A 26703-nucleotide genomic window follows, 5' to 3' on the forward strand; every position below is an offset into this window, starting at 1 on the left:
TTCCCCCCTGTGGCTGTTCTGGGGATGGCACCTGGGCATGTGGTCATCGCCCGGTAAACGTGTCAAACCAGTGAGGGAAGAGCACGCCTGGGACACGACCGGGGGGGCATGTGCCACTGGCCCTCGGGGAGAAGTGCCTATGCCCTTCGGCAGCTGTCCAGGGGTCTTTGGATCACCCAGAACTCCTCCTCCAGCCAGGAAAGTGAGGGCAGCATTGTGGAGAGGGCAAGCCTGAGGCCAGCCTGGAGGATGTGACCAGCAAGTGGTCAGTGGGCAGAAGGCACTGAGTCAGAGCCTGTCCTGCAGAGGGTGCTGCGTGAACAAAGGCGGAGGCTGGAGCTCTGCCAGCTGCGGACAGGCTGGGGGGCCTCTTGTCTGCCCGCCGCGGACAGGCTGGGGGGGCCATGTCTGCCAGCCGCGGACAGGCTGGGGGGTGGCATGTCTGCCAGAGCTGGGGAGCCCATGGGGGTGTCGGGCGGAAGAGAGTCCCGTGCTGCACCCCACGGCCTTTCCCAGCAGCTAGGCATCCTGCCGCTGCATGGTAGTGGCGTTAAGTGTCCGGGGCAGGATGGGGAATGGGAGGGCACATGCCCCCTGGAGGAGGGCCTAGGGCGAGGGGTGGTCTGGGGGGGGTGCCGGGGGCTGGGGAGGAGGGGCAGGCTGGCCCTGCGCGAATCCCTGCTCATTGTGGTTCCATTGAGGAGGGTGTCCCAGCAAAGAACCCTTAGACATGCAGCAGCCGGAGGGCGGGGGGAAGGCCGGGAACAGAGTGCTGCCAGAGAGGGCGTGGGGCCATGGAAGGGATCCGTGTCGCCCCGGACCACTTCGAGGTCGGCAGTGGGGACAGGAGCCAGAACAGAAGTTTCCGACGCCTGCAGACTAAGTGTTCCAGAGCGGCCTCCCACGAAAATACAAGTAGATCTTGGATAGATTACAGTAAATGTACTTTTGGATGTATTGCTGGCCCTCGAGAACAGTAAGGGAAATCTCCAAAGGCTTAAAAACAAAAAGCAAAAAAATGGAAGTAGCCCAAAGCCAGCCAGCAACAGCAATGGTGGGTGGATAGCCGTTGAGGACTGGGGCCTTGGGGCGTGGCTCCGGGGGGGGGGGGGGGGGGGGGGGGGGGGGGGGGGGGGGAGGAGGGAGCGTGCGCCGGAAGCGCTCAGCCTGGGCTGGGGGGGGGGCTGGCAGCATTGCGCCCTGCCCACCCCCCGCCCCCCACCCCCAGGGGGCAGGAAGGTGCCTGGCAGAACGGAGCTCCCACCTCCGGCCCAGAGTGATCAGGCGGCCTGAGCGGCACCGTGCTCGGGCTCCGGACAGAGGGGCGCAGACTGGAGGAAAGAAGCCCCTGAGCGGGAGCAGGGAACCCTGTGGTTTCAGGCCCCTGGGAACTTCACATGTTCCCGGGATGAGGAACCGGAATGAACAAATACGGTTCGCAAAATGATCACATAGGAAGCATTTAAAGGGACAAAAGACATCCATAAAATGACCAAAGAGAAAGAATTATCAAAAACAGCCAAGCAGATTTGGAAAAGAATCAGAACTTGAGGTAGGAAAAATGCAGTGGCTGAATTAGAGTCTCGGTGACCAGGTGGGGTGGCGTTTCAGACACCAGGTTCTCTCTGTGAGTCGGTGAGTGGACAGCCGCACGGGACATCAGTAGATTCCGCAGATTTGATGGGAGCCTCGTGTCCACAGTGGCAGGAAGCACGGCACCTGCTAAGTGCAGGAGGCCCCCCGGTGCACATACCACAGAGAACATCGAAGACTGCCATCTCGCCAGCGGGTGCGGGGTCCCTGGGGCCAACTGGGAACAGCACATGGAAGCTTTTAGGGCTGATGCTTTTAGGGCTGATGTAAAGGGCAGTCCTGCCCCAGCCCCACGCTTGCCCCTTGCATACCCACGAGGCAGAGGTCAAGAACCTGGGGAGCGATTCGAAAACCCACCGAGTCTCAGGAGCACAGCTCACAGAGGCGGGCCTGGCAGCGTGAGCCTAGCCTGTCCGGTTGCCTGCAAAGGCGTCCCCTCTCCCAAATCAATGTTCCTTCCAGAATTCAAATAGGACTGGGGCTCACAACCAAATATCCACAGCATCCGGGATGCAGTCCAAAATTGCTTGCCACGTGAACGAACAGGAATATCTCAAGTGCAAGGGCAAAGGCATTGAATAGATGCCAACGGAAAGATAACACGTGTTGAAATTATCACAGACCTTAACGATTTAGCCAAGCCCTAAGAGATAGTACAATGAATGGAAAATTGGAACGTCTGAACTGAGAAACGGAAGACAGAAAAAGAATGAAATGTCAAGGCTGTGGAATTGGCACGAGAAGTGGTCAGTGGAACAGAATAGAGAGCCCAGAAATAGACCCACCCATACAGCCAACTGATCTTTGACCAAGAGAAAAAAAGTGCATTCAGTGGGGAACTGATGGTCTCTTCACAAGTGTGCTGGAATAATCGGACCTCCACGTTAAAAAAAAAAAAAAAAGAGAGAGAGAGGGGCTCCTGGGTGGCTCAGGTCATGATCTCGCACTTTGTGGGTTTGAGCCCCGCGTCGGGCTCTGTGCTGACAACTCAGAGCCTGGAGCCTGTTTCTGATTCTGTGTCTCCCTCCCTCTCTGACCCTCTCCTGCTCACACTGTCTCTATCTCTCTCAGAAATAAAACATTTAAAAATTAAAAAAAAAGAGAATCCAGACGGAGCCCGCACACCACTCACAAATGTGAATTCCAGTGGCTCTTAAAGCTAAATGTAAAATGCAGATCTGTTAAACCTCAAGAAGGTCACATGGGAGAAAACCTGGATGGCGTCGGGCACGACCGTGAGTTTGTAGATTTAACACCAAAGGCATGATCCACGAGGGAGAAGAACGGATGTTAGATTCTTACCAACTTGTGTTTGGCCGCAGCTTCCCCTGGAGGGATAACAGCCCACGGGCTGATGAGGGACGGCCACCCAGGAGATGCAGAGCCCAGAGCCCTGCCTCTGTGCCCGTGCCCCTCGCCCCTCGCCCTGCCCCCCTGCACGTGCAGTCACGGAGTCTCCCCGGAGCCTGTGTGCCCCTGACTGCGCGTCCGCTGCACACGTGTGTGCATTTGCCCAAACTCCTCAAGCACTTAGGTGGGGGAGCCTTAACTGTACGTAAAGTGTGCCGCAGGAAGGTGGGGTAAAGTGTGGAAAGTTCCGGCAGGCACATCAGTGTTAGCATGCACAGAGAGTGTCGTTACTTGTAGCTTCATCTAGGATACACATCGGGCAGTATTTTTTAAATCATGTGAAGGAAAAGGATAAAAGAAAACAGTACACACTTAGTAACCCAGATATTTAATGTATTTTTTATATTTAAAATTTTTTTTAATTTAGTGTTTTATTTCTGAGAGAGAGAGAGAGAGAGAGACAGCATGAGCAGGGGAGGGGCAGAGAGAGAGGGAGACACAGAATCTGAAACAGGCTCCAGGCTCTGAGCTGTCAGCACAGAGCCCCACGCGGGGCTCAAACTCACAAACCTCGAGATCATGACCTGAGCTGAAGTCGGCACTTAACTGACTGAGCCACCCAGGCACCCCTCAGATCTTTTTTAAAAAAGTGCTTAGTGGTTGGGTGTCCTCAGATGCCTCAGTCTGTTAAGCATCTTGACTTTGGCTCAGGTCATAATCTCATGTTTCACGAGTTCAAGCCCTGGGTCGGGCTGTGTGCTGACAGCGCAGAGCCTGGAGCCTGGTTCGGATTCTGTGTATCTCTCTCTCTGCCCTTTCCCTGCTCATGCTCTGTCTCTCTCTCTGCCTCTCAAAAATAAACATTAAAAAAATTTTTTTAAAGCACTTAGTGGAAAAAAGTAAAAAACAGAATGAGGTATATAATATAATTTAAATAAGTTTAAAATCTGTATACTTTGACAACTCACAGTTATATTAATTTTTTAGAGACTGTGCGAGATGGGGGGGGGGGGTGGCAGAGAGAGAATCGCAAGCAGGCTCCACGCTCAGCACGGAGTCTGACAAGGGGCTTGATCCCACAACCCTGGGATCATGACCTGAGCCGAGATCAAGAGTCAGACACTCCACCTAGCGAGCCACCTGGGCGCCCCATCTCACGGTTTTATAAGATGTTAGCATCAGAGGAACCTTATGAAGGGTATACAGAGCCTCTGTACTATTTTTGCAACTCTTCTGAATGCCTAAAATTAGTTCAAAAAGTTAAAGAAACCTCCCCCCCACCCCCGCCCCGAGAGCAATTACAAAGGAAACACACAATTAACTAGACTAGAGGCATTGTTTATGGGTTGGGGAGGGCTATGGGGAGAGAAAGGATAAATACCCAGGACCGGGACTGCAGGGGGCAGTGGTGCCCACACGGCAGGGGCGATGGCCCCCCGGTAGGGGCAGCTCAGGCTTCTGCTTGTGCAGAGAGAGGTCATTACCATGGACAGACTACAAGGACTTTGGAAGAATATACTCAAGAAAGAAGGCATGAAATGTAAGAGGACTTGGTGTAATACTGTGACATAACCAGCATACATTAGGTCTTTGGCCTCCTTTCAGAGACGGTGGCTCCTAAAACCCTTGGGATTTCCTGTAAGTGAGGAAAAATGTCTTTTACTATGTTAATCTCAAAATGGGAACCCACTATGGGATTAGAGGCTTGGAATTTTCAGTCCCAGCCCTAACGTCTGGGGAGGGGGGGTGGCTGGACAGCCAGTGGTGTCATCAGTCATGCCTGTGTCCCGAAGCCCCCGAAGAACAGGTTCTGAGCACTGTCAGGCTGGTGGACACTGGGGGCTGGGGTCGGGGCTGTGCCCCTCCCCCACACCTCGCCCTGTGCACCGCTTCCGACTGTTCCTGAGTTCCATCCTTTTATAATACAACCAGTGATCTCAGGAGTACAGTGTTTGAGCTCCGAGAGCCGCTCTAACAAACTGACCAAACCTGTGCCGTGGGGGCCGAGGGGACCTCCGGTGTAGGCTGGCGGGTCAGAAGCACCGGCGACAAGCTGGGCTTGCAGTTGGTGTCTGAAGTAGGGGCGGTCTCGTGGGACAGAGCCCTCGGCCGGGGGGGCGGGGTGCTGCTGCCATGTCCGGGTAACTGTAGGGCCCCTGCTGGTGTCTGGACCATTGCCTGTTGAGGCCCCCCCCACCAACACCGCCAACATCCACCCACAGATCACAATCGGGCACAGAACCCAATTAAATGGTGAGCAAAGTAACTGTTAAACACATAAGTAAATACAACCAAATATTGTCTGTTTTTTAAAAATGTCTACATTATGGAGTTTCAAAAATATAGAGCTAAGTGCTCGCTTCGGCAGCACATATACTAAAATTGGAACGATACAGAGAAGATTAGCATGGCCTCTGCGCAAGGATGACACACAAATTCGTGAAGCGTTCCATCTTTTTTAAATTAAGGACACAAAGAAATGGAAAAACATTCTATGCTCATGGATTGGAAGAATAAATATAGTTAAAATGTCATTACTACCCAAAGCAATCTACACATTCAATGCAATCCCAATCAAAATTGCACCAGCATTCTTCTCAAAGCCAAACTATCCTAAAATGTGCATGGAACCACAAAAGACCCCAAATAGCCAAAATAATATTGAAGAAAACCAAAACGGGAGGCATCACCATCCCAGACTTTAGCATCTAGTACAAAGCTGTCATCATCAAGACAGTATGGTATTGGCACATAAACAGACACAGAGACCAATGGAATAGAACTGAGAACTCAGAATTGGACCCAAAAATGTATGGCCAATTAATCTTTGACAAAGCGGGAAAGAGTATCCAATGGAAAAAAGACAGCCTCTTTAACAGATGGTGTTGGGAGAAGTGGACAGCAACATGCAGAAGAATGAAACTAGACCATTTTTTCACACCATACACCAAAATAAACTCAAAATGGATAAAGGACCTGAATGTGAGACAGGAAACCATCAAAACCATAGAGGAGAAAGCAGGAAACAACCTCCTTGACCTCACCCGCAGCCATTTCTTACTTGACACATCCCCAAAGGAAAGGGAATCAAGAGCAAAAATGAACTACGGGGACCTCATGAAGATTAAAAGCTTCTGCACGGCCAAGGAAACAGTCCATAAAACTAATAGGCAACCAACAGAATGGGAAAAGATAGTTGCAAATGACATATCAGATAAAGGGCTGGTATCCAAAATCCATAAGGAACTCACCAAACTCCACACCCGAAAAACAAACAATCCAGTGAGGAAATGGGCAGAAGATATGAACAGACACTTCTCCAAAGAGGACATCCAGGTGGCCAACAGACACATGAAACGATGCTCAGCGTCCCTCCTCATCAGGGAAATACAAAACAAAACCACACTGAAATACCACATCAAGACGGTCAGAGTAACTAAAATGAACAAATCAGGAGACTCTAGATGCTGGCGAGGATGTGGAGACACGGGCACTCTCGTACACTGTTGGTGGGAATGTAAACTGGTGCAGCCCCTCTGGAAAACAGTGTGGAGGTTCCTCAAAAAATGAACAATAGAACTCCCAGCACTAGCACTGCTAGGAATTTACCCAAGGGACACAGGAGTGCTGATGCATAGGGGCACATGTACCCCAATATTCATAGCAGCACTCTCACTCTCCACAATAGCCAAAACATGGAAAGAGCCTAAGTGTCCATCAACTGACGAATGGGTCAAGAAGATGTGGTTTATCTATACCATGGAATACTACATGGCAATGAGAAAGAGTGAAATCTGGCCACGTGTAGCACATGGATGTTGAGGGTATTATGCTGAGCGAAATAAGTCAGGCAGAGAAGGACAAATATCATATGTTTGCACATATAGGAGGATTAGGAGGAACTTAATGGAGGACCGTGGGGGAGAAGAAGGGGAAAAATAGTTGGGGAGAGGGAGGGAGGCAAACCATGAGAGACTCTTGAATGCTGAGAACAAACTGAGGGCTAATGGGGGTGGGGGGGAGGGGGGAGATGGGCATGGAGGAGGGCACTTGTGAGGATGAGCACTGGGTATTATATGGAAACCAACCTGACAATAAAGTATTTAAAAAAAAATACAGAGCTAAAATGATAGACCATGTAAATCCAAAGAGAATGATTAAAATGTTCTGAGGTCCTTGTGTTGTTTGAAAAGGTGTTAATATTTTGAAAAATTTTAGACTTTATAAAGTTAGATAACTGGTGACATTTCAAAGGTAAGCTGAAAAGGAATAGAAACTATAGATTCTGGACCAATACAAGGTAAAAGTGGATTAAAAATATTTAAAAATGCAATTATTTCAGAAATCAAGAAAAGTTTTTTTATTTTAATGTTTATTTTTGAGAGAAAGAGCCTGTGATTGGAAAAGGGCAATGACAGAAGGAAACACAGAATCTGAAACAGGCTCCAGGCTCCAAGCTGTCAGCACAGAGCCCGACACAGGGCTCGAACCCACGAACCGTGAGATCATGACCTGAGATAAAGCCAGACACTCAACTGACTGAGCCACCCAGGTCCCCTGAGAAAGGATTTTTAAAGTGCCACAAAAGCAGGAAAAATAGGGAATGCCAAGAGGTGCAAGCCCCATACAGCAGTGGTTATACACAATGTGATTAAAAACCGGTTCAAAAATAGAGGTTCTCTGGTTGAATTTTAAATAGTATTTTATTTTATTTTATTTTTTTTTTAAATAGTATTTTAACATAAGACAGGGTATTTATATTACTATCAAACAAGGTACACTGTAAGTCAAAAGATAAAAACATTATGTAGAGAAGGGGTCCTTTCAAAATAAAGGTTTGAATTGCTGGGCAGTTTCTAAACTGTGTTCCCCACATAAAGGGATGTATAAACAAAGCAAACTTTGGTAAAACTACAAAAAAATCTATCCTGGTGGGGATTTTCAATATACCTTTTTAAACTACTGGCACATGGAAGACTGCAGCCCTCAGCCTTCACTGTACAGCCACATACACGATTGTGCTCCAGCAGTTAGAAACTACACAGGGGGATTTTTTTTTAATTGGTATGTGCTATGCGACAAAGGTCTCCTACAGGGTGCATCCTATGACAGCGTTATAATTAAAATGGAAATCACAAAAAGGCAGATTTAAAAATTTCCATGATTCAGGACTTGAAAGCACATAAAGCAACGTACCAAAGAAAGTAACCATTAATAAAACAACGATAACGGAAACGGTACCTATGAAGCTAAAGCAACACCTTGAGGGAAATTTGTAGCCTGAAGGCTTATGTTAGATGCATATCGGAAGCTAAAAGTTTACTGCAATAAGCATCCAGCTTAGGGAATTGTTTATTTTTGTTCACAGTAAACCCCCCCGCCCCCAAGAAGGAAGGAGATAAAGATGAGAGCAGGAAATAAACGGAAGAGAGAAGAGACGTCACATAGCCCGTCCACAAAGCTAACCATTTGTTCTTTGCAACAGCTGATGTCAAATGAGAGAGAGAGAGAGAGAGAGAGAAGGCACCATTCAAAGGCCAGAGGAATAGGGGGCGCAGCTACAGACACATCGCAAACAGAAAAGGTGGTAAGAGACCATTGTGAGCAATTCCATCCCAATACATTTGAAAACCGAGTTGAAATGGATGGAGTTCTAAAAATACATGGCGTCCTAGAAGTGAGTCAAGAAGTAGAAAGCCTGAATGGCTGTGTAATTAAATGCAGTGAGAAGGCTTAGGGGAGCTGTGGAGGCGTGCGGACAGAGGGGAGTCCCTGGTGTACGGCCCGGAAAGGGGAGGAGGGGGCCGGGCGTGGGCGTGGACACTGGCTCTCACCCAGGGCAGCGCGCGTCTGTGCCCCGGCGTTCCGGGGAAGGGAGGGGTAGGGGGGCGCAGAGGGAGGCGGCGGCGCCCTCCGCCCGGGGCAGCATCGGGGTCTGGCACGTGTGCAGACAGACCTTCCCTCCTGGCGGCACTTTCAGGCGGCCCAGGCCACGGTGCTGAGTGCGTGGGCCTCAGACCTTCTGGCTTTGCTTTAAGTTATGCAATGGAAATCACTTTTTTTTTTCCTGACAATCCTCAATTATCGCAAATCCAGGCGGCCAGTGTTGTGTGTCAAGAGCACAGCGACTGTAGGCTGAGCTCCTGGGCCCAGAACTCCCACGGACTTGGCTCTGCCACCTTGGGCCAGTCACCCGCCCGCTGTGTCTCCCCTCCTCCTCCGTGGAGGGGACGGGGGTGCCGGCGGCCTGACCCTGTGCCCTGTGGTGCCCCGCCCTCCCTGAGGGCCACCTGCTCGGGGCGCCTGCAGCAGCAGCCCCTCCCCGGCCGTCTCTGCTGGCCCGGCGGCCCCGCCCCTGCGAAGCGCTTCCGCTCCTCAGCCTGGAGCTCGGCCTACCCCCACGACCCCCGTCCTGCCCACTCAGCTTACTCCACTGTGGGGCCCCCCGTCCAGCAGTGGCCCCGCACCTTGACCTATCCCGGGGTGGCGGTGAAGGTGGTCTGCACAGCCTCCCCAGGGGCCCTCCCTGCTGTCAGGAAAAGAGCTCATGTGTGGGCCCGATGGGGGGGAGACCGGACCCCCACGTGTAAAGCTGCTGTAAGACACCTGGTGGCTCTAGAGAGACTCGGAGCCGGGGGGGGGGGGGGGCGGCGGGCAGGAGGCTCCAGCAAGGTGAGGCCAGGAGAGAGGTGGCAGCCATGGGCAGGGACTCCGGGGGGGGGGGGGGGGGGGGCGGCGGGCAGGAGGCTCCAGCAAGGTGAGGCCAGGAGAGAGGTGGCAGCCATGGGCAGGGACTCCGGGGGCTGGTGTGGGCCTGGGGCCAGGATGGGGGGGGGGGTTCCAGTGCAACCCAGGCAGCGGTCCAGGCCCCAGCTGTGTGACCCTGGCCGCACCTGCCCCCTAGTGACCTGTTGGTGGCCGGTGAGGGGGGGCAGGTTCCACTGTGGCCCCTGGAATTCCCCAGGGGTGGGGCCCGAGAGCAGAGGGTCGCTCCGCAGCAGGGAGGGCCCTGCCCGGCCCTCAAGCCACCTGCAGCCTCCAGCCTGCGTTCAGTCCGCCTGCCTGCGCGCCCATCTACCACTCTGCTGACCCCCAGGCTCAGCACCCCCACCAGGAGCCTTGGGTGACCGTGTCCCTGCTCTGGCTCTCAGGGCACTGGCACCAGGCTGTGTGCCCCCCTCTCCACCACGACTCCATCCCTCCTCTTTCCCATCCTGCCCCTCCCTCAGCCCCCCTCATCTATCCAGGAGGTTGAGTCCTTTCTAGGGGGACTGGGCTGGAGCCCGTCAGCTGCCTCCCCTCTGAGGATGGGGAAACCCTGAGCCTGGAACGGGTCTGGGAGGGACGGAGACGGACAGGAGAGGACGGGGGGTGGGGCACAGGCTGGTGAAGTTGGCGCACCCTCAAGGCACCGGCACCTGAGGTCACAGGCAGCCCACCTGTCCTGGAACCAGGCCGCCCCACCCGCCACTGCCTCCCAAGGAAGTCCCCATGATGGGAGAGGGTGCAGCTGGTGGGGGTGCTGCCTCTGCCTCCTGCTGCCTCCCCTTCCTGGGCAGGATCCATATGGTGTTCCCAGAGAGCCACACTGCGTCCAGCAACACCTCCTCTGCCTTCCTGGGACAGCTGGGGACGCCTGCGCCCTGCAACTGGCCCAAGCAGGGCTCGAGGCCCCTCCCCCATCACCAGTCAAGGGGAGAACCCGCTGAAAGCACCCCCTGCACTTCCATCTTCGGGGATTTGGGGGTAGGGGTCTGAATGGGATTGTTCTAAGATCCCACACATGTAAGTGGAAGTTTCTCGATGAGCAAATCTTCGATTCCCTGATTGTTACTGCTCAGACCCCAGTATTCTCTGTCCAAAGAGCTGCGGTCCCCAGGGGGCTCCTCGGAACCCTGCCCCGTTCCCTGCCCCAGGCCTGACGGCTCTGGGGGGAGGCCTGGGCCGAGGGCTGGCTGGGGTGGGAAGGAAGGTTCTGGAGCCGGAGCGCACAGCTGGGAGGCTGACGTGAGCAGTGACTGTCTCAGGGCTTCCGGCTCCGCCAGATCCTTATTTGGAGGCGGTTCCGCTGGAGTGGGGCAGTGACTGGCACATTCCCGAGCTATTCAGAGACACCCTTCCCTTCCTGGTTATTTTTAGGCCCCGAAACAAGTACTTGGGGAGCCCGCTGCTCCCTGCACCTCATGAGGTTGCAGGGCCACAGACTGCTGGCCTTGGAAGGAGTCTGTCACCCGGTCCTGCTGCCACGGTGCCAGAGGGGAAACCGAGGCCCAGAGGGGAGAGGCTTGTCCATGGTCAAGGCCTTCTGCCCCTAGTCGGCCCACCTTTGGACCCCTCTGTGGACAGTTTGGAGCCGACCTGGCCAGGGCCATGGGACACCCCTGTGGAGAGAGGTGCACCTCTACAGGAGGTCTGAGGACTCTCCTGGTCACTGACAGTAGGGGACAGATGGGTGACCCCTCCCGGCCCTGACCAGTGTGCCAGCCCTTCCTTACAGGGCCTCGGCGTCCGCCCCAGGGCCTGGGGGGAAACACTCCTCAGAACGAGCCCAGATACCTGCAGGCGTCTGGGGGGGATGATAGCGACCGACCCCAGAATTTACATCTGTTAGAAAGGGCTGCCTGGTAACCTCCCAGGGCAGTGGGATGGCCAGCAGAGGGGGGGAGGTGGTGGTGGCCATTTCCAGACTTTTTAGGTGCGCTACTAGCTGCCTTGTCATCCCAGGGACATAGCCTGGTCCCATGTTCCCCAGACATAGCCTGGAGACTTCAGGGGGAGCTGGGGGGGGGGGTGGAGCAGGGCCAGGAAAGGCACTACCAGCTGGTGGAAGGTTCTGGAACAAGTCCCCGGGCATGAGGCACACTGTGGATTTGCTCGTCTGTGGAGGCAAGCCTGTGGGGGGACACAGGGCCTGGGGAGGTGATGGGAACCTAGAGGTGGGTCCTTCCTCTTGGCTGAGGCCAGGGGGGGCCAGAGGGTGTTGCTGGGCAGCCCACATGGCAGTGAGAGGGTGGTCTAGGGAGGGAGGGAGGGGTGAGAACTGAGAACAGCATCTGCTGATGGGCACACGCACCTCCTACACTGCAGCAGGAGGCTAGACTGGAAGAGGGACTTCCAGATGGTGGCAGCTTGCTACTGGTGGGGGCCAGTGGTGGGCTGGAGGGGCAGCGGGGGGTGTGTGTGAAGGCTTTTCCAGGGAGGGTCTCCACCTGCGCAGAGGTGAGACCTCTCCACCAGGGGAGCAGGGACTGCTTGGCCTTCTCTCCCCTCCTGGCCCGGCCCTGCTGGCCTTGGGGACGGAAGTGGGGTGAGGAGGACCTGGTGTCAGGAGTGTGACCTGGGGGATGCTGCCTCTGGCCCCCCCGGCCCCCCCTGGGGACTCAGGCTCTGGTCTTTGTCCTCAGGCAGCCTCCTTCTTTTCCTTATGTCCCTCCATCTGCCAGATGCCCCCCCCCCGCCTGGCACCACCAGCCACGCAGATGATCGCCGGCGTCAAAACCTCCGCCAGCACCGCCAGCACCGCCAGCATAGGCTGCGCGTACTCCCGCCCCTCATGGTGACCACCGCCATCCTGGGCGCCACCCCAGGCCACGCTGGCACTGCTGGTGGCGGGAGAAAGGGGGCAGAGGAGGTATTGGAGTGCTGGGGTGGGGGCACTTGTACAGAGGCGCCCAGACAGTGAAGAAAACACAAGGTCCAGGAAGTTCTCTCTGGTGGCCCGGCCACCTCTGAGAGGAGTGGCTCCAGGCCGAGGGAACAACACCCGGCTGCCGCTGGGTGACGTCCTCACTGAGGGCAGGGTCCAGGGACTAGGGCCGGGGAGCTGGGTTCGCCCCCTGCTGTCCGGACCCCGCCCCGTCCAGGGGTAAGAGTCTAGCAGTTTCCCTGTAGGAGGTGACAGAGGCGGACCCACGCAAGGCCCAGGGGTTTCCATGAGTCTGGGGGGAATGTCCCTGGGGGGCTTCTTGCACCGAGGCCCAGGGAGAGGACAGCCATTTCTGTGACCAGTGACCTTGCCATGTGGCCGCGCAGCACCGAGCAGCGGTGAGCGTGGGGCCCGGGGCAGTACAGGGAGCATGGCCTCTCCTGGAAAGATACGGCCTTCTGGGGGGGCTGGGATGGGGGCACCCGAGTCTGCTGACCCCGAGCCCCTGAGTTACTCGCATCACATGCAGGGGGTGTGTGGCCTGTGTCCGTCTTGGTTTGCTATTTTTCCAGCTTTGCTGTTGCACAAGTGAGCAGCACAGGGGAGGGCAGGTCACTGGCAGGACCCTGACGGCGAGCCCTCTGCTCTGCGCTGCCTCCCCCAGGAGCGGGGTACGGGGCTCAGGACTTTCTGTACAGGATCCCCCCTTCCTGGGGGCCTCCGGCTTCCTTCCGGATCAGCTGAGAGATGAGGAAAGCAGCACAGATTCCCCCCACCCCACCCCCCCGCAAGGCCAGACGGGCTCGGAGTCGGAGGCTTCTCTGTGTCGGGAGAGCTTGTGCAGCACACGGGTAAGGTGTCATCAAGTGTCCTGGGAGGGCCGTGCTCCAATGTGCCTGTGTCCATCCCGTGTGTGTCCCGTGTGTATCCTGTGTGTGTCCCGCGTGCATCCAGCGTGCACCCCGTGTGTGTCCCACGTGCATCCAGTGTCCATCCGTGTGCGTTCTGTGTGCATCCCATGTGCCTCCAGTGTCCATCCAGTGTGTGTCCCGCGTGCATCTAGTGTGCATCTTGTGTGCATCCTGTGTACATCAGGTGTGCAAATCAGTGGAAATCAACCTTAACAAGCCTCAGTTGGAGGTTTGGCTGTCAAATCTCGCCAAAGTCGGCGTTTTGAAGCGTTCAGACTGTGGCTGAGAGGCTGGTTCCTTTGGGTCTGTGTGCCTGTCCCGTCCCCTCCCGCTCTGCACTCCCAATGGGCACGTGTGGTCACTCGGTCCCCAGCCCCTGGCAGCCATGCTGGTCACCACTGGTTCCCTTCCATCCTCAGTCACTCGTGGTTGTGCCCTGAGGGGTCGTGACAAGCGGTGGGCGGGGCGCCTCCCACTTTTCAGGGGTTTTGGTGTTGTTTTCATCTTGACTGACATGGTTCAGGGGCCACGATCGGGGGTGCTGGGACCTGCAGACCACCTGCACGCCCCTTCTTTGGGCCAGTGGCCTCTGTCTACTGCCTCTGGGAGTCCATCGGGGTCTGGGGCCCTGCGCCAGGGTAGGAAGCGCAGCCTGGTGGGGGGAGCCTGGCTCAGCGCCCTTCCCAGCCTCGCACCTGCCAGCCTGCTCCCTGAGGAGGCTCAGGCTGCCCCCTGCTGGAAGCACAGAGGAGAGGCAGGACCCGGCATTTCCGCTAGAGGGACAAGCATCAAATTCATGCTCAGAAACCTGGGCAGGCTGTGTGCCACGGGACTAGGAGGAGGTGGCAGAGGGCAGGGCCGGATGGAGAAGGGGGCACAGCTGTGGGTGTGTCCACACTTGTCCCTCACGCCTGCCCCAGGACAAAGGGGGAGGTTCATGGGACACAGGTGATGCAGACGGCGGCGTTCCTGGAGGAGACAGTGGGCACACCAAGGCCAGATGGAAGGGGGGCGCCCACACCCAAGGCTCCTTCCCTCCCACCACATCCTCTGCCCCTGCGTTTCTCTGCTGTCTTGGATTGTCCCTCCAGCAGTGACTCAGGGTGCGGGGAAGTCACATGCCAACTCCTGTAGGTCTAAAAGTCTGTGTGTGGGGGAGCACAGGAGGCCAGCATCCGAGGGTCCTCCCTTGCGGCACCCTGGGGACCACGTGACTGCTGGCCTGGGGACCGGGGCCCACACAGTGCGCTCCTGACACCCAGGAAGGTCCCAAGGTAGGGGTGGAGCGGTTGTGACCACCAGGCCTCCCCCACCCTTCCAACCCGGGTGGAAGCTGCCGGACCCGGCTTTGTGCTGCACGGAGAAAGGCCACACAGACGGGATGTGGGTTTTTAATTCTTTTTATTGAAGAAAAGAAAAGGAGAGAAAAAATAGATTCCCCACCCCTGCTTCTTCCCGGAGTGGGCTCCTAGTCCTGCCCTGGGGTCAGCACAGGTGGGAGAGAGGGCTGTGCTCTCCACCTGGGTCTGGGGAGGGGCCCCGGGCCCTGGAAAGGTGGGGGGGGGGGCTGGCTGCTTCCCGAGGGGTAGGGGGTGTCTAAAAAATGGTGCCAGGCCAGCTGGGCCAAGCAGGCTGGTCCTCTGCCGCGGCAGCTCAGGCAGGCGTCCTGGGGATGCTGGCCACTCCGCCGGCCACTGTCCGCGGCTGCCCGCCCGCCTGCCCACCGTCGCTGGGCTCAAGGAGGGCAGAGTCTGAGGCACCTTCTGGCCTCTGGAGCCCTGTGCCCACCCGGGCCGCCGGCGCCTCCTGTCCCCTCTGGCTCTGGTCCCAGCACTGCGGGCCTCCGCCTGGCCGCCGTCTGAGCGCCCTGAGGCCGGGGCGCGGGCCTGGCCCGCAGCCGGAGAGCGCGTCTGTGCCCGTCCAGCGGCGGGAGTGGGCGGAGCAGCATCCCCTCCTCGGGGCCCGGTGCGTGGCCGCCGCCCACCCACTCAGACCTCGGTTTGGAGGTCGATGATGTCCTGGCCCACCAGCGGGATCGTGGCGCCCGACTTCTCCCACTCCACGCTCCGCAGCTCCAGCGGCGAGGGTGGCAGCGGCTCCAGCTCCTTCTTCACCCACGCGGGCGTCCCGTGGGCTTTCCGAAGGCTCTCCCAGGGCCGCTTGTTAGGTGTCTGCTGCTTTTCTGGCTGCTGGCCGGCGGGCGGTGGAGGGGCGCGGGGGGCCAAGAGGGAGGCCGCGGAGCAAGAGCGGATGAGGAGGGGAGGAGAGGATGCAGACAGAATCAGACAGAGAGGAGGGGGCCCAGAGGGCTCAAGGGCGGGCTGCAGGGCCACCCCAGGGTGGAGGGTGGAGCCCCGCCCCCGACACGTGACCCCGAGGCCCTGCCTCGCAAGACGCCCAGGGGCCCCCCCCCCCGCTCCGCCCCACCACGCCCCGCCCTGAAGCCCCGCCTCCCACAGACGCCCAGGGCCCCGCCCCGAGTCCCCCATGACACCACGCCCACCCCGAGTCCCCGCCCCGTGACACCACGCCCCATCCCGAGGCCCCGCCTCCCACAGACGCCCAGGGCCCCGCCCCACGCCACCACACCCCGCCCCGAGGCCCCGCCCCACACCACCACGCCCACTCTCAAGGCCACGCCCTGCGCCACCACGCCCACTCCCAAGGCCCCGCCTCCCACAGACGCCCAGGGCCCTGCCCCGAGTCCCCGCCCCATGACGCCACACCCACCACGAGTCCCCGCCCCGTGACACCACGCCCCATCCCGAGGCCCCGCCTCCCACAGACGACCAGGGCCCCGCCCCACGCCACCACGCCCACTCCCAAGGCCCCGCCTCCCACGCCCACCCCGAGGCCCCGCCCTGTGCCACCACCCCACCCCCACGGCCCCGCCTCCCACAGCCTCAGGGCCCCGCCCCGCGCCATCACACCCCGTCCCCAGGGCCCCGCCCTGCCCCTCACAGCCCCAGGGTCCCGCCCCACTCTCCCACGGCCCCGCCCCGCCCCGCCACTCCACCCGCAGCCCCAAGGCCTCGTCAGTCCCCCAGACCTTGCTCTCCGGGCCCAGCACCTCCTTGTCCTTCTCCGCGTGCTGCAGCTTCCGGTTCAGGTCCTGGAACATGTCCTGGTGCCGCTTCCTGGTGTGCATGATTTTCTGCGGGGGGGCACCAGAGGCAGGGCGTCCTGAGCCTGGAGGGGGCTGCCCTGCCTGGCCGGGCTCCTGCTCCTCGGCCCCTCCATGCCTGTGGTCAGGGCTCCAGCCACCTGGGCCCCCGGAGCTCTGAGCGCCCTTGGCCCTGGGTGTTTGGGGAAGGGGGACACCGACCCACCTCGAAGTCCAGCTCTGCATACCGCGACTTCCGCCGCTGTGGGGAGAAGGGGTTTGTGCGTGTTTGCAAGCAGTTCCCCAGAACCCCCCAGACTGCAAGTCCAGGCCTCTCCTCGCCTGAGGATGGGGGACACTGGGGACCCCCTCACCCCATGCCAACTCCTGGTTCTCCGCCAGGCTGGGGAACATGCCTCTGACCGCCCTGGAGCTATACTTGGCAGTGCCCAGGCCCCTTGTCAGCCATGCCCTGAACAGAGACAGTGGGGCCCCAGCCTGAGTGCTCTGGGGAAGCGGGTGGGCAGAGGGGGCGCCCGCTGAGCCAGGGGAATAGAGGCCCAAGGCCCAGACAGCAGTGCCAGTCACATGAAAGTCACATGACTGCCTGGGGCTCTGGTACTCCAGGTCCAGGATGGGGGTGAGCCTGCAGAAGCATTTCATCACGTTCTGTCCCAGACTGTCCCCAGGGCCATCTCCTGCTTTGAGAGACAGGGGACAAGGGTGACACGGAGGACAGGGTTCCTGGAGCAGACCGTGGGCACACCAAGGCCAGCCGGAAGTGGGGGGTGGACCATGCCCAAGGCTCCCTCCCTCCACATCCTCTGCCCCTGCATTTCTTCGCTGTCTTAGACTGTCCTCCAGGACCAGCACCGGCCGGTGACGGGAGATGAGAACCGGACACAGGGCGGCGGCACGGCTGGGGGGCTGCAGAGAACTGGGGCCTGGGGCTGCTTCACCAGAGGCAGTGAGGCAGGAGCTGGGGCCCTGGGGGGTCCCTGGGGGTGCTAGGTCCTGCCCCCCCAGGGCACTCTGAGCCCCGTGCTGTACAGGCAGAGTGTGGCCAGTTCTCGGCCTCAGGTTGATATAGGGAGGGAGTTGCTGCCACGACCGCCCAGCCACGGAATGAGCTAGACTCAGGCCGGCTCAAGCCCAGCTGGGTGGGCCCCCCGCAATGGCACAGGCCCCCAGCTTCCTGTCACAAGGGCCCAGCAGGGCCAGCGTGGCTAGAGAATGGGGTGAAGGTGCCTGGGTCCTCGGGCTGGCCCTGACTAGCGCAGGCCTGTCCCCACTCTTGCCAGGGGACCCCTTCCAGCAGGAGTGAGGCCAGGACGCCGGCCCCCAGCCTTCCTAACGCTGGCTGCATGCCCCACCTGCCAAGCTGCAACCCAAACCAGCAGCACCCACGGCACCCCCTGCCCCCCGGGCCGCCCTCACCTCCAGGGAGCTCACGGACAAGGTGGTGACATTCTCGTTCCTGGTCCCGGTCCCCGAGCTGGGCCCTGGGTGGGCAGCGGGCTCCCCGGGCTCCCCCAGGCTGGGGGGTGCTGGCTCCAGGGTGGGTGGTGGGGGTGGTGGGGGCGGGGGCGGAGGGGGCTGGGCAGGGGGTGCCTCCGGGGGCCCAGCACCTGGGGGCTGGCGGGAGGGGGGGCTGCGGGCTGGGAGGCTTGCGTCAGGTGCCATGTTGAGGTGGATGAGGCGGGTCTGGGGCATCTGGTCGATGTGGATGCTGTGCTTGGACTCCTCGGGGGGCTTGGGCCGCAGCGTGGCCGTGGCCGTTGGCAGGATTACATAGCTGGTGTCCAGGGCCTTCTCCTGGGCCCGGCTCAGCTCCGAGTCCAGCTTCTTGAAGATGTCCCCGTCACCGGCGAAGGAGGACTTGGGCGCCCGGTCCTTCTTAAGGGTCAGCGAGTGGTTGGGGAAGTCGGGCAGGGGGCCGCCCGGGCAGCGGGGCGAGCCGTGCAGGTGCAGCTTGGACACGTTGGCCGGCAGGCTGTTGAAGCTGGTGGGGGGTGCCTTGGTGTGGGCAGGCTTCAGCTTCTCCTCGGGCAGCGACGGCCGCTTGAGCGTGCCCGTGATGGTGGCCGTGCGGCAGGCTGCAATGTCCTTGTTCAGCACTGAGGGGACAGGTGAGGGGTCAGGGCGGCCTCGGGGACGGTCCCGATCGGGCGCACCCCTCTCTCGTGCTCGGTGCTGCTGCAGCTGGGAGTCCTTGGCCTTCTCAAGCAAGGCTGGAACGTGGGGTCCTCCCGTCTGCCCCCGCAGATAAGAGGTCAGATGACTGCCACCCACACACAGCCCCTCCCAGCAGCCAGGCGGCCCCTGTGGGCTCTGGAGCCAGCCCACACTTCCTGGAAGTTTGGGGACACACTCCTCCTTGCTCCTGGGGTGCAGGGCCCTGTATGCCTAGCCCCTTCTGTTCAGCTGCAGCAGGCGGGGGCAGGCCACCATGGCGTCCCACCCGGGCCCCAGCATGCCCAACATGTGCCTCGCTCCTGCCAGTCAATTCAGCCTCGCTGGCCCACAGGGAGCGCCAAGTGGCCAGGCCCACTCAGGCCTGTCCTCGGGAAGCCTGCTGTGAGTGCAGAGCACTCTCCTCGCTGCTCGGCGGCACCAGCCACATTCTGGTCCCGCCCCCAAATGCCCATAGCGCCTGCTAGCCGCTCCTTGCTGCCACACCCTCCGAGTGAGCGGATGGTCACTCACCAGCCCCCAGACTCCCCTTCCTCTCTGGCGGCTGGAGCTTCCCAGGCTCCTCTCTTCTCCAGCCTCGGGACGCTGACCCCCTGCACCCACGTCTGCAACCCTCCCCCACTCCAGGTCGACCAACAGGGGACCTGCCATCTCCCCCCACAAGCCTGTGACCCTCTGGGCCCCTGCTGCAGAGATCTCCCCGTCCGCCCCACGGGGGGCAGTCCGCCTGGACGGAGCTGTGCACCCCCCCCCCCCCCCACTGCGGAAATCCAGCTGTGGGCCTCCCGTGTGCTAGGCCCCAAATCCAGACTCCTTCCAGGCCCCCAGACCCCGCCGGTGTGCCCAACCTCACCCTGTGTTTGTGACACCAACCTCCCCCTGACACCCCGGGCCAGCCTGGGCCATCTTACTGTTGAGGAAGAAATGGGGGGCTTGGAGGCGAGTGCCACCCAAAGGGGGCTGGGCCCGAGCCTCCAAAGGCCCTCAAATCTTGGGGTCACCTCTCAGGGAGGCTGCCTAGACTACGTGAGACCAAGATGGGAAGTGGAGGACCATTCTGTCCAGTTCCCGTTCAGCCCAGAGGTCACTTCCTCCAGGAAGCCCTCCTGGGTCCACCCAGCAGCAGCTGACACTCCCAATGTGGCCCCATAGCTCTCTCTAGAGAAGACGCTCCTCAAGGACCTGGCAGGTGCAGGGCAGTGTGGCCAGCTGGCTCCACAGCTCCGAAAGACACCACCTGTCCCTGCCCCGGATGCCCCGCTCTTGGAGCAATGACACAAAAGCAGCCTCCTTTCATTGGGCAATCGATTCCCTTTTTCCACTTGCTTCCAGGAAACTCAGCATTAGTCTGGGCCTCACTGATGGCTCCTTCGCCCTGCCTTCCCCTCACTCCCACTCACGCCTCCCCCCGCCCCCGCCCCGCCCCCGCCCCGCCCCCGCCCCGCAGGCTCGGCCCGCGCCTCCCTGGTTGGATGAAGGATGAAGATGTGAGGACAACACAGAATGTGGGCCCTTGAGGGACGGCAGGCAGGGATGGGTGACGAGGTGGTGACAGGGCGCAAGTGGGGCGGCTCCAGTGTCACACAGCTTGTCCAGCCTCACTGCCCCCACACAGAGAGTGGGAACCAAAGACCAGAAGGGTCTGTGGCTGCTGGGGGGCGCACAGTGCTTCTCATTTAGGGGCTTGGAGGGGAGAGGACGGGGCTAGGCCGGGGCCCAGAGGTTCGCTCCAGCGCTAACAATTCCGCCAGCACCGCATGAACCCCGATGAGCCCAAGCTCCTGGACAGGTTTCTGGAAGTTTCTTCTAGCGACCCACAGACCCTGCCTGCTGCCTCAGGGCAGTGGGTGGGAAGCATGGGAGTGGCTGGTGAAGGCCAAGGTGGGGGCGGGCCAGGCCCCGGAGGAAGGCCCGTGTCAGGTGCGGACCAGGCCCCCCAGGCATCAGCCCCTCCATCCGGGCGGATGTGACCCTGCCTTACGGCGCGGGCTGTGGCAGGCGGCGGTGGGATGAGGGCAGACAGACGGATGCACAGACACACAGAGAAAAGAAAAAGAAGCAAGTGGCCCCAGCGAGGGCCACCTGTCGCTCTCACCTGGCAGGCGCTCACCTGATCTACAGGCCAGATCCACGTCCTTCTCGAAGTCAGTCTGCAAGACAGAGGTGGGGCGGGGTGAGCGCCCGAGGGGCGGGGTGAGGGCCCGCGAGCCGGCAGGAGGGGCTGGGCCACTGCCCGGCACCACGCTGCCTGTTGGCCTGGGCTGGGCTGGAGCGGCACCTGGAGGGGTGTGCGTGTGCACACGTGTGTGCACACGTGCGTGCCCGCCACGGGGTGCTGAGAGGGCCACAAGCTTTTACCCAGAGGCTCCTGTGTGCAGTGAACCCCTGGCGGGCAGCCCTGCCCCTGCCTCCTCCGTGCGTGTGTGCACGTGTGTGTATGTATGTGTGCACGTGAGTACTTTCCAGGGCGTTTGTGGATGAGCGGGGAAGGCCTTGCCCACGTGGCTCACTCACGCCTGCCTCTCTGGCTCAGTCTCCCCCAGGCCCCGGGAATCCAGCACAGGGACCCCTCTGCTCTGCCCTCACGTCCCTTCCACGGGGTGGGGCTTGAAAAGGGTCTCAGCAGAGGCCCTGCTGCCGGGGCCGTCACCTGCTGGCGTGGAGGGCCTGGGGGGGTCTGCCCCCTGTCACCTGTGGAGGCCTCCCCACAGCCCCCAGGGTGAGGAAATGGGGGCCAGCCGGCCAGAGACGCAGAACGGGGCTGAGACACAGGTGTCCGGTGCCAGGGTGAGGCCCGCCGTTCCCTGAGCGGCGGCTGAGTCCCGCTGCGGCTCCTGCCCCACCTAGGAGCTGGGGGAGGCGGGAGCGGGGGACCCAGGCCCCAGCCTCAGAGAGCTCGGTAGACTGGGAGGCTGCGGCATGGCCTTCTCCAGGGGCCGCGGGGCTGGGTCCTAATCTCAAACCTGGAGCTTCCTTCTCCGTGAACCAGAGGCTGGGTCGATGGGAAGACTGCAAAGCCTGAGGTCAGAGGTCGGGCCAGGAGGTCAGAGGTCGGGCCAGGAGCAGTGTCTGGGGCATCTGGGACCCCGGCCCCTACCGGTGAGGATACGAGCCTCCTCCCCGGCTCTGACCGCCGGCACCTGCTGAGGCCCGGGCTGTGGGCCTCACACCCCCACGGGGCGGCTGGGCACCCTCGGACTGAATGAGCACCTCTTGGTGGCCAGGCTCACCACACAACAGGGGGCACCCAGCGGGCAGCAGGCACCCAGTGACGGCATGGAGAATTCACTCAGGGCGCTCCCAGGACCTGAACAGGAGGCCTGATGGCAGGGGTGGGGCCGGGGGGTCAGGGAGGGCTCCCTGGAGGTGATGTCCCAGCAGGCACCTTCGAGGCGGGCAGCAGCGGTGGGCAGTACCCGGGGGTACTGTGAACCGGAGGGCCTAAGCCGGCCTGGCTGGGGGGAGGCTGAGGGGTCAGGCCAGGGCTGGTCCAAGGGGCGGAGGCTGCACAGCCGAGTCCCACCCTGGCTGCACCGAGGACCCGGCGTGGGAGGTGCAGAGGTGGGGGGGGGCAGCGGCGGAGGCCAGGGCCCGAGGGCACTGTGGTGCAGGGGTGCGCACGGCCGCTGGCAGCCCCGCCCGGACTCATCACCTGGGCCCCGCCGTTCCCGGACCCCCGGCCAGGGATTTCACCTCGGTGAGACCCGGTCTCCCCAGGGTCGCTCAGCTCCTCCCGAGGAGCCGCGGGGGCCTAGAGCGGCTCCCAGCAGGGGGAGGAGACCCGCCGGGCACCGCGTGCCGCCTACCATGAGCTGGGCGTGGCCGTTCTGGAAGGAGCCGCCCGAGTCCCCGTTGCCTTCCTCTGGGCGGTCCACGGCGCGGCACTTCACGGCGTCCTGCACCTGGGGAGGCAGCGCAGAGCGGTCAACGGCAGCCCCGGGCCGTCTGCCCGCGGGATGGCCGGAAGGCAAGCGCGGGGACCCCGGGGCGGCCCCTCCGTGAGGGGGTCTGCGTGCCGGGGCCCGGCCGCCCTTCCCGTATGGAAATCCCTTGCGTATGGAAATCCCAAGTTCAGGGCGCTGTGGCCTCCGGGGTGCGTTGTGTCCGTGGGATCCGGCCGTCACTGACGAGGGGCCTGGGGCCCACACCCCGAGCATGGGGCACCCGAGCGACCACGGCCTCCGCTTCCCTCACTGCCCGGAGGCGCTCCGCCGAGCATCCATGAGGGCCCTGGGCCAGCGCGTCTGTGGTGGCGGAGGGGCCCGGGCTGCGACACTCAACGCGGCACGCTCCATCGAAGCGGACCCCGTCATGGCCGCGGACTCTTCAGAAAGGCCAGGCCGGCGCCCCGGCAGCCAGCGCAGAGCGCCACGGTAGGCGGGGCCGGCAGAGGCCTGTTCCCGCAGGGACGCGCTGGCCGGTGAGCGCGAGGAGCAAAGGCCGGCACCGGCGCTGCCTGCTCTGCGCGCTGGGGGCCGCGGCGAGCAGAGCCCACCTCAAGAGCTGACGCTTCACTTCAGGGCCACAATGCACAAAGGGGGTAAGTGAAGGCACAGGAACAGCGAAAGCCCAGAGGGCTTCCTGGAGGAGGTACCTGGAGTGAGGTGGGCTCACCCCTCTCACTGTGGGTGCTGAGCCCAGGGCGCCGACACTAGCGGTGCTGGGCCAAGCCCCTGCGCCTCTCTGAGCCTCCTAGCAGACATCTCTAAGCACCTACTATGCGCCCAGTGCAGGCAGGCCACAGGCTGGGAGACGGCAGATAGGAAAGCACTCTCTCCCAGAGTGCCTCGTGGCCCCTCCTCCAGGAAGTCCACCGGGCCAGCCTCACCTCCTCTGTGGCCCTCAGGAGACTCAGGCGACCACTTTCCTCGTCAACCTGCCGAATGTCCACACCCTCCCCACAGAGGCCCGACCTGCCCCTGGGGGCGGGGTCCCCGCAGGTGGGACCCAGCAGGTCACAGAGGGCTGATGGGGAAGTCCAAGCATCCTGGGAAATCATGTGCCTTCAGGGGTGCCAGACTGTCCCCCAGAGCGGGGCCCCGGGCAGTCACTCCTCCGGGCAGCCCGTGCCGGGTCCCCGACCACAGCCTGCAGATGCGCCTTCCGTTCTCTGGTTCCCACCTTCTCTCCTTCGCGGGACATGGCCCCTGTTTTACCCGGTCTCTGAACTTCTCCGCTTCTGCTCTCGTGTTTTGAATTCCTACAACCTCCCTTTCTGTCCCTTTTTGGTGGCCGGGCAGCTGAAGGCCAAGGGCGTGAACCTAGAGCCCAGGCGGTGACCTGTGCCCACACCCCGGCGAGGCGACCGGCCCTGTGCTGGCCTCGAGCTGCCCCATCTGTAGAAGAGGGAGTGAGCGGAGGCGAGAATCCCTCGTCCATCAGTCGGGCCAGGGCCAGGCTGCCGTGGCTGTCGGGCTGGGGGCAGGAGTGAGCTCTGAGGATGCCGCCTCAGGGCTGAGATGCTTCCTCCTGGGCTGTCCCTGGGCCCGAGGCTGCTTGGACCTGGGACTTCTCTAGCACAGGCGCCCTGCGTGCCCCGGGATTTCAGAGTGGACAGGCAGGGCCGGCTGCGCGCGTACAAGTGGCGGAGGCTGTGGCGGGAGCTTGCCCGCGGGGCTGGTGCAACATCAGAGCCTTCGGGTCTTTGCCTGTGGTCAGGGCCCCTGGAGCGGGGCGCTCACCTCTCCCGCAGGCTGGGGGCCCCCGCTGTCGGGGTGACTAAGGCCAGCACGCAGGTTTACGCACCCGTCTCGGCATGGCACCCCCACCTTCAGCGGGGCAGGGTGCCCCCAGACCAGGGCCCCAGGGCCCGCACCGGGACGGCAGAGCTGCAGGCGGGGGAGGTGGGGTGGGGTCAGCGCTGCCAGCCCGGGGGTGGGGTGGGGTGGGGTGGGGTGCAGGCAGCTACCTAAGCAACGACCTAATCTATCTAATCTAATAGAAGGTCCACTGCAGACCTTCCCTGGGCATCCGGGGCGCCCTGCAGCCCCGCTTCTGGAAGTTCTCTGGCCTCAGTGCACTGGGCCTGCCCCGCACCAGCCGCGGACGGGCCTCCTCAGGCGGGCTGAGCTCCTGAGCCCCGACCTTCTCTCCCCGAACCCCCAGGCTTCGCTGTGGAGCCTCTCCTGCTTCCTTCCTCCCTTCCAACCTGTGCTTTAAAATCGTTCCTTCATCCGTTCCAATCTGTGCTTTAAAATCACTTTGCCGTCTTTCCAGGAGGTTCGGGGTTGGGGGGGAAGGTAATTCCACGTGTCTGCCCCCCGGCTCCTGCCCCTGCGGCCTCTGCGGGCGGCCTGGCCTCCTCCGGCCTCCCGAGGGCACCTGTCCCAGCCACGTGCAGATGCGCGTTCTCCACGTGTCCACCTTCCCGAGATGGAGCATGGCGCCGCAGCCGTTGGCACCGGGCAGGTGGCCGTCGGGGCCGTTTGCGGAAAGCCGCCTTCCGCTCCCTCACGAGAGGCCCAGAGGCGTCGGCACGGCAGGCCCCGCCGTCGCGGAAGCTGCCCACGCTTCCCGTGCCTCTTGGTCCCAAAGACCCCAGGACAGGGGCCCCCCAGGTGTGAGCCGGCGAGGTGCCCGGGGGCGCTTCAGGGAGGGAGCCTTACACACACAACTCTCTGCCCCCGCGCAGCCCTGCCTTACAGAGACGGCCCCCCGCCGTGCCCCCCCCGCCCAGCGTACCCCCTCCCCCTCGCCCCGCCCCGCCGCACCCCGCCCCCTCGCCCCCCCGCCCCGCCCCGCCCCGGCCCCTCGCCCCGCCGCCCACCTCTCTGCGCAGGATGCAGTGCACCATCACTATGACGAAGCCCTCCAGCGAGTCGAAGACGGCGAACAGGATCTGGAAGAGGGCGGAGCGGCGGTCGGTGACGGCGAGCACGGCCGACATCCAGGTCAGCGCCAGCAGCGGCAGCACCACGCAGGAGCTCCACAGCGACGCCCTGCGGACAGCCAGCGCGCGGCCGCGTCAGGGCTGCCCGGGGCCGCCCTCCCCGCCGGGGGGCGCGCTCCCGCCCCGAGACCCTGGAGGGTGGTCCACGGGGGCCGGGCGGCGGACGGAGGCCACCGGAGGGGAGGTGCCCTGGAGGCGGAGGCTGGGGGGCGAGGTGGGGCCCCAACCACAAGGTGGCCCCTGGGGGGCGATGTTTGGCCAGGCCTCAGCTCCGGACAGAGGGAAACAGCCAGAGAACTGCTCCAGGAGAGAGGACAGACAGACAGACAGACAGGGCCAGACAGACGGTGGGGGTGGGGGCGGAGACGAGAACACAGACCCACGGGCACCTCTCCGTCTTGGCCGGCCCTGCTCCGCTGGTCCCCGGGGGGGGGGGACTGCCCCCAGGAGCCCCCACGGCGGCCCTGCCACCTCCCCGCCCCCCCCCCCCCAACACCACAGGCGCACCGTGGCCGCTCTCAACCTGTCTCCTAAACGGTGCTGTCACCTGCGGGGGAGGGGCTGCTGTGAGGGGGACGGGGGACGGTGACGGCGGCGGGGCTGGCTTGCAGCCCATCTGAGAAATGTGCCTGGTCCCACCACCCTCACCACTGTCACAACTTCCGGGGCTCTGCCGCCCTGGGCAGCTGACTGCCTTGCAGGGGCCCCAAGGAGTCGCTGGGGCCACGGTCATTCCCACCAGGGGTGGGGTGGTCAGGGCCGCCTGGTCCCCTCCTTACAGGAGGGCCTCAAAAGGATGAGGCAGGCAGAGGCGGAGCAGAAGTGGAGGGATGGCAGGGGTGAGGGGCACGGGGAGATTCAGGGACCAGGGCCACCAGGAAGGAGCTGGGCGCACGGGGGCTGCTGGGAAAGAGGGTGGAGGACCCGGGGTCCGGGCTGGACCTGGCACCAGGCAGGGGCAGGAGCTCTCCCCGGCTGTGCACCCCCTCTGCCCCGCGGTGGGGAGCCTTCAGGGGCC

General features: G+C 61.7%; 1 protein-coding gene and 1 non-coding gene across 2 annotated transcripts in view; one reads left to right on the top strand and one right to left on the bottom strand.

The window, feature by feature from the left end:
- The first annotated feature begins 5295 nt into the window (after positions 1 to 5295).
- On the top strand, positions 5296 to 5402 carry LOC120232350. The gene has a single exon (XR_005528548.1). It is a non-coding gene; the product is annotated as a U6 spliceosomal RNA (small nuclear RNA).
- A 9503-nt stretch (positions 5403 to 14905) lies between these two features.
- ADGRB1 (adhesion G protein-coupled receptor B1) overlaps positions 14906 to 26703 on the bottom strand; it is a 64083-nt gene continuing 52285 nt past the window's right edge. Inside the window, exons 24-30 of the mRNA XM_039232996.1 lie at positions 25563 to 25734; positions 22603 to 22698; positions 20907 to 20946; positions 18041 to 18720; positions 16830 to 16865; positions 16550 to 16654; positions 14906 to 15686 (exon numbers count right to left, since the gene is read on the bottom strand). Coding sequence (XP_039088927.1) covers positions 15489 to 15686; positions 16550 to 16654; positions 16830 to 16865; positions 18041 to 18720; positions 20907 to 20946; positions 22603 to 22698; positions 25563 to 25734 — 1327 coding nt within the window. The 3' untranslated portion in view covers positions 14906 to 15488. The remainder of the gene's footprint in view (positions 15687 to 16549; positions 16655 to 16829; positions 16866 to 18040; positions 18721 to 20906; positions 20947 to 22602; positions 22699 to 25562; positions 25735 to 26703) is intronic.

Source organism: Hyaena hyaena, unplaced genomic scaffold (assembly GCF_003009895.1).
Source record: "Hyaena hyaena isolate Hyena2069 unplaced genomic scaffold, ASM300989v1 scaffold_69, whole genome shotgun sequence".
NCBI classification, from domain to species: domain Eukaryota; kingdom Metazoa; phylum Chordata; class Mammalia; order Carnivora; family Hyaenidae; genus Hyaena; species Hyaena hyaena.